A 6,668-nucleotide genomic window follows, 5' to 3' on the forward strand; every position below is an offset into this window, starting at 1 on the left:
GCAAGATTTTTCTCTATTCCATTGAGCATCCATGAAAGGACCATGTCATTGCATCGCTCCCAAGTTTTTAAATCTTGTGAGGTTGATGAAGGTTTTTGTATGCTTCCATCAATAAAACCCAATTTGTTTTTGGCATTTAATGCCATCTTCATGGATCTTTTCCATGTTGAATAATTATCACCCGTTAGCACATTAGATACAAGAATGGCTCCAAGATGATAAGATGAATGAAGAAAGTATGGTGAAGAAGCAGCAGTAATGAGGGAATTTGATGTTTCTAATATTGGATTCAAACTACTAGACATGATTGTCAAAGAGAAAAGTAGAAATGAGCAAAATTTGCTCTGATACCATGTAAAGAATTGTGGAAATGCTCATATATTATTTGTTGCTGTGTACAAGATCCTTATATACAAAAATACTAGAATCATCTAAGGCAAGTACCAAACGGTCAAATAATAGAAAAGGAAAGAATATAAAGGAGAATGAATATTACAATATGCTAAGTTAGTGGCTAAGATCAAGGACTGATTGATTCTTGTTCTAATAGAATCCTATCCAAACTTCAGCAGTAGATATAAGGTAAACAAAAATAGTGTTGTAGTTGATTCTTTACCACGACATTAGGCGTTAAGAATTATGTCTCCTTTTTCCATTAAGAATTTCTTATTTATGTTATTTTCTTATTTAGGAGAATTTCTAATTAAGGAATAAGTAATTTTTCCCTTGAGATTGACTTATTTGAAGAGGAATACAACTTGTGTAAGGAAAATCAATAATTCTCTTTCAAGAAATAATCAATTAATATAAGGAGGCTAGGTTCACTTGTTCATATAAAAATCGGCTAGTGGACAATTTCTAATGTGAGAGAAACGACAGGTCTATTGGGAGATTTAGTGTTATTGGAGTTTTGAGTGTGAGGAAAATGCTAGTGTAGTTATAATAGTTTTTAACATAATGAAATTTCTCTCATTTTTCTTGGTAGCATGGTTTTTCTCCAGTATTAAAGTTTTTCATGTAAAGTTCTTTTATTGTGTGATTAGTTTTATTCTTCATCTATATTTTCTATGTACTATTTGTTTGATATTTGAAATTTTGTAACAAATGATATCAAAGCTAAGGTTGCAATATAGAGCAAATACATTAGCAATGAGGATTTCAAAACTTGTGAAAGCAAAATAGAAAAGTTTGATGGGAGAATAAATTTTGGCTTGGGGCATATTGAAGTCAAAGATGTATGTTCATCCAATCTATGTTACACAATGAAAGCAAAGATGATGTAAACCATGTTCCCAATAGTGAAAACTCCAAGAGATGTGTAGGCAATCAAGGCACCAAATAAAGATTGTTAGAATGAAGCAACTTTGGCAAGTAGCTTTTAAATTAATAGATGAAAATACTAATAATCTCAACTACTAGTGTGTCTCTCTTCTCTATGAGAGACTGGTTTATCCTTTTTGGCGTTGTTGCGTAAATTAGCAAGTGTACTAGTCGGCACAAGTAATATAATGAAGAGTAAAGTATCGTCCCACAGAGATTGTATATCCTATTAGTTACCGAAATTATTATAACCCTAATTTATTTGAACAATCGAATAAGTGAATTTATATTAAAATAAAATAATTAAAAATTAAATAAAGACGCAGATAGTAATAGAAATCACCAAGACATTAAGACACTAGGACATTCGATTTCACCATAACCAATCCAATTTAATCCTCCATCTATGCTATTAAAATTTACTACCCATGTTGACAATGAATTTCCCTAATTTATTCAATATCCTCTCTCGAGTAATATAAAAAATATCTCCACATATCAACCCACTATATCTCTATGTGAATTTAAATATGCAAAGATTCATTAAGCTCTATGGAAATTCTTAGATAAACTACATGAATCACGTTGGCACATCTCTGTCTTTCGTTCAATTCATGGCATCCATTACACAGAGCAAAAATACATAAATCTCCTCTCGGTCTCATTATCTATCCTCAAATCATTCAAATATTGGCCAGATATTTAAAAGCATTAAGCACAATAATGAACACTCAATCATGGAAGAATTAATTAAAAATAACATAGATTTATGGAATTAAATCTTCATAGTTAGGCTACATCGTAGCCCTAATAAATAAATTAGTTCATGAGAATATAAAGAGAATTCATTAATTTAATTGGAAACATTCAAGATAACAGAGAAGAGGGAAAGAAAAACTTAAGAATTAATGCATCTTTCTCCTGCTCCAAATTATTCCTGCTGCTCTCGGTTTTGCTCAAAACTTGCGGCTGCTGCTCTATTATTTTTTTTTTCTTTGCTTCAATTCTTCTTGTGCCGCTGCCTTTCTTGTCTCCTTTTATATTGTTGCACCTTGAATCCTCACATGGAAAGGAAAAAGAACAAAAGCCCAGCCGCCACTTTTAAGCCCTTGCACGTGACTTGTAAAGTTTAATTGGCCAATTTGCAAATTAATTCTTTAATGCTCCCCCACTTGCTGCCATATTTGTCAACCAAATATTCAATGTTTCCTCCACGTGTTGCATGCATGATGATTAAATTCAATCTTCCTTGATTTGGCTTTTTATTTCTTTCCCTCTTTCTTCCATATTATTTTCATTATACTTTAATTTGTTTCTTCTTTAAGCTTCTTTTCTCATGAATATCCCCAATATTCCTACAATGACAAAATATAAAAATTAAGATAAAAATTAATATAATAAAATATAATTTAACATAAAATTAATTATGAAAGCATTAAAATAATAGATAAATTATGAGCACATCAAATACCCCCAAATTTAACATTTTGCTAGTCCTCGAACAAAAACTAAAATAAAAACTACGAAAAGAAAATCTAACTAAACCACTTTCGCAGGTGATCGCGATTGCATTTAGCGTATGCAACAAGCCTTTAAACCACTAGACGGCCCTAGTTGACGAGTTATAGTCTCGTGAGGGTTTCCAGCGATGATACCCACAAACACCATCAAAAATACCTCAAAGATTGCATAAAGTATATAGTTCAAAGAAAATTAAAAATATTAGCAAAGTTCTAACTTTAATTCAATGGTCAGCCTCATCTCATATTGGATTCCTGTGTTGTGTGTGAATCAATTCAATCAAAACTCATTCTCAAGATCTTCAACATCAACAGTCCTTGTCTCGAATAATAAACAGAGTAGGTCAAACTAACCTCTTCATCTTGATTTTTGTTTTTTCACAAGCATAAATTAGCATTTTCTTTTGATTTTTCTTGAAGCACATGCTTTTTTTTTTCTTTTTTTTCTTTTCATTTCTTTGTCCATAGTCAAGAGCTTTCACTCTACCCCTTAAGGTAGTATTCTTCTCATGGTAGATTATCTTTTACATACTGGTGGTACATAGGCCTAAATTACTTAAGGATAGCTTCACTCTTAAGGGTTATAGGTAGCTATTTCTGACTATAGTGCCTGGGTAAACTTGAGTACTGTAGAGTCGAGGCAAACAATCATTTACTCAATCTAAAATTCTCAACTTAGGCTGTATCAATCTCAAATCTCAAGTAAAAATTCTGAAAGAATCGATATAAGTGCGCAAGATATTTAAAGAATCTCAATCAAGATAAAACTAACACAAGAATCAAGTGTAAACTAAGACAATATTCATCTCTTTCTAAGAACCATATTCATTTTCAATCATAAACTCATCATAGGCATTAAAATCTCTTTTTTTTAATTTTTTTTTTAAAAATGAAAGCAAATATTCCCACCCCCAAACTTAAAATAAACATTGTCCTCAATGTAAAGAAAAAAAAAAGGAAAAAAAAGAAACTCCCCCGGTTTTGTACTTAAAGATGTAAAGTTGTAGCTGAGTCGTTGAAAGGCATGTAGAAAGTTGATGTTCATCGACCCCCAAACTTGTGCAAAATCCTAAAACAAAACAAAATAAGTAAAAGAAAAGAAAAATAAGGAAAGATAAAAATGACAATAATAAAGTTTAGAAAGCTTGGGTTGCCTCCCAAGAAGCGCTTAATTTATCGTCATTAGCTTGACTGTCTTTGAAGAGATGGTTCAAGGAGGCTCGTGGATGGACCTTGCCCAAGTTTCTTGCAATTAGGTCTCTTCCCACGAAAATGAGGTGATGCATCTTCATTAATAGACTACTTATGTATTATATAAATGTCAAGAGGGTCAGATAGATGCTCATCCTTAAATGGTTTAGCCATTTTTATATTCATGGTGTCTTCTTGGAAACATTCTTTGAGTTCAGTTGGATACTTGATAGGTGTGTACACATTGAAAATGGCTTGCTCATTTTGAACTCTTAAAATCAATTTTCCTTCCTGAACATCAATCAAAGCTCTTCATGTAGTTAAGAATGGTCGGCCTAGAATGAGAGGTAACTCTATATCTTTAGCCATATCCAAGACAATAAAATCTGCAGGAAATATAAACTTGTCAACTTTTACAAGCACATCCTTAACTATGCCTCTTGGGTGTTTTATAGATCTATCTGCCAATTGTAGGGTAACAGTTGTTGCTATAGGTTCACCCAAACCTAATTTCTTGAAAATAGAAAAAGGCATCAAATTAATGCTTGCACCTAAATCACACAAAGCTTTATCAAAATAACAATTTCCAATAGTGCACGGAATATTAAAACTCCCTGGATCTTTCAGCTTTGGTGGCAATTTATTTTGTAAGATGACGGTGCAGTCCTCAGTCAGCACTCCTCAAGTTTCCTCTTGTTGGACAACATTTCTTTCATAAATTTGGCATAAAGCGGCATTTGTTCCAAAGCATCTGCAAAAGGAATGTTAATATGCAATTTCTTAAAAACATCAAGAAATTTTAAAAATTGCTTATCTATGTTATTTTTTCGGAGACGCTGAGGAAAAGGGATTGGAGGAACATAGGCCTTGACTGGTGCTGCTGGTTTAGGTTGTGGTATTTTTGAACTTATTGCCTTCGAAACTTTGGTGGTGTCTTCAACTTGTTTTTCATCAACTTTCTTTGCTTCTTTTGGAAGATCTTCAAGTTGTTTACCACTTCGAAGTATAATTGCATTAACTTGCTCCTTTGGATTTGTCTCTGTGTTGCTCGGCAAAGAGCCTTGTCGTTTGCTAGATAACAAGTTTGCAATTTGACCCATTTGCACCTCAAGGTTCCGAATTGATGCAGCTTGATTCTGAAATGTTGTCTTTGTTTTGGTCATGAATTGAGACATATTTGTTGTAAGCTGAGTAAGAGCATCTTTCAAATTTGACTTCTTCTCTTGTGATTGGAACTCTAGAGGTGGCTTCAATGTATTTTGAGTGTTGTTCCATGACAAATTCTGGTGGTTTCTCCAGGCAGGATTGTAGGTATTAGAATATGGGTTATTTTGTTGCCTCTGGAAGTTTGCCACATAATGAGCTTGTTCAGCAGATGACGACGCAAAAGGACTTCCAACTTGGCAGTTGACACTGGTATGGTTCCCTCCGCATAATTCACAAACTTGAGTTTGAATAGCACTGACATTTAGGTGCTCCAGCTTATTAGATAAAGCAGCATCTGTGCAAATAAAGCGGTGACAACATCAATATTATGGGCTCCTACAGTTTTCCTTGGCATTGATAGCTCTGAAGACCACTGGTAATTGTTAGATGCCATCTCCTCCAATAATTCATAAGCTGGTTCTGGTGTTTTTCCCATTAACGTTCCTCTTGCTGCAGCATCAATCATTGTTCTGGTGTTGGATCCCAAACCATTGTAAAATGTCTGTACCTGAAGCTAAACTGGTAGACCATGATGTGGGCATTTTCTTAGTAGGTCTTTGTATCTCTCCCACGCTTCATATAATGATTCCATCTCGAACTGAGCAAAGGTTGTGATGTCATTCCTCAACTTGGCTGTTTTTACTGGAGGAAAGTATTTTACTAAAAATTTCTGCGTTAAACCATCCCAAGTAGTGATTGTTCCAGCAGGGTGTGAGTTCAACCACTCTTTTGCTTTATCCCTCAGCGAGAACGGAAAAAGCCTTAGCCTGATAGCATTGTCTGAAACACCATTTTGCTTAAATGTGTCACAAATTTCTAAGAAATTTGCAATATGGGTATTTGGATCATCATTTGGCATCCCAGCAAATTGAACTGAAGTCTGAATCATCTGGATTATGGCTGGCTTAATTTCAAAATTATTGGCTTGAACGGCAGGGTGTGCAATGCTTGAGCGAGCACCATTAACTGTAGGCACAGAATAATCTCTTAAAGGTCTCGCATCCTCATTTCCGTGTAATGCTTCGTCAGCCATAATTATTTGTTGTTCCGGTAAAACTTCTCTTCTTTCTTTATTAAGCCTTCTACACGTACGTTCAATCTCTGGATCAAAAGGCAATAAATCAAAACTTCTTGAACGTCTCATTAAACAAGAAAACAAAAATTAAAATAAAAACAATAAAAATAAAATTCAAATTAAACTAAGGTTAGTTGGTATCGATACTAATCCAAACAATCCCCGGCAACGGCGCCAAAAGCTTGTTGCGTAAATTAGCAAGTGTACTAGTCGGCACAAGTAATATAATGAAGAGTAGAGTATCGTCCCACAGAGATTGTATATCCTATTAGTTACCAAAATTATTCTAACCCTAATTTATTTGAACAATCGAATAAGCGAATTTATATTAAAATAAAATAATTAAAAATTAAATA

General features: G+C 33.7%; 1 protein-coding gene and 1 non-coding gene across 2 annotated transcripts; one reads left to right on the forward strand and one right to left on the reverse strand.

The window, feature by feature from the left end:
* Positions 1-4,702: 4,702 nt before the first annotated feature.
* Positions 4,703-5,703, reverse strand: LOC127902301 (uncharacterized). The gene is made up of 2 exons (XM_052441160.1): positions 5,609-5,703; positions 4,703-5,492 (listed from the first exon to the last, which is right to left on the reverse strand). Exons 1-2 carry the CDS (start codon positions 5,701-5,703, stop codon positions 4,703-4,705), a joined length of 885 nt encoding a protein of 294 aa, XP_052297120.1.
* A 58-nt stretch (positions 5,704-5,761) lies between these two features.
* LOC127902818 (small nucleolar RNA R71) lies at positions 5,762-5,868 on the forward strand. Its single transcript, XR_008055456.1, has one exon. It is a non-coding gene; the product is annotated as a small nucleolar RNA R71 (small nucleolar RNA).
* Positions 5,869-6,668: the final 800 nt, after the last annotated feature.

The sequence above is a fragment of the Citrus sinensis genome, chromosome 5 (assembly GCF_022201045.2).
Source record: "Citrus sinensis cultivar Valencia sweet orange chromosome 5, DVS_A1.0, whole genome shotgun sequence".
In the NCBI taxonomy this organism is placed as follows: Eukaryota; Viridiplantae; Streptophyta; class Magnoliopsida; order Sapindales; family Rutaceae; genus Citrus; species Citrus sinensis.

Excerpts from the sequence above, each read along its gene's own strand:
- LOC127902301 (XM_052441160.1), bottom strand. The coding sequence starts at position 5,703 with ATGATTGATGCTGCAGCAAGAGGAACGTTAATGGGAAAAACACCAGAA. Across the intron at positions 5,493-5,608 it reads GCATCTAACAATTACCAGTG|TGCTATTCAAACTCAAGTTT; the intron begins GTCTTCAGAGCT and ends CCTAAATGTCAG.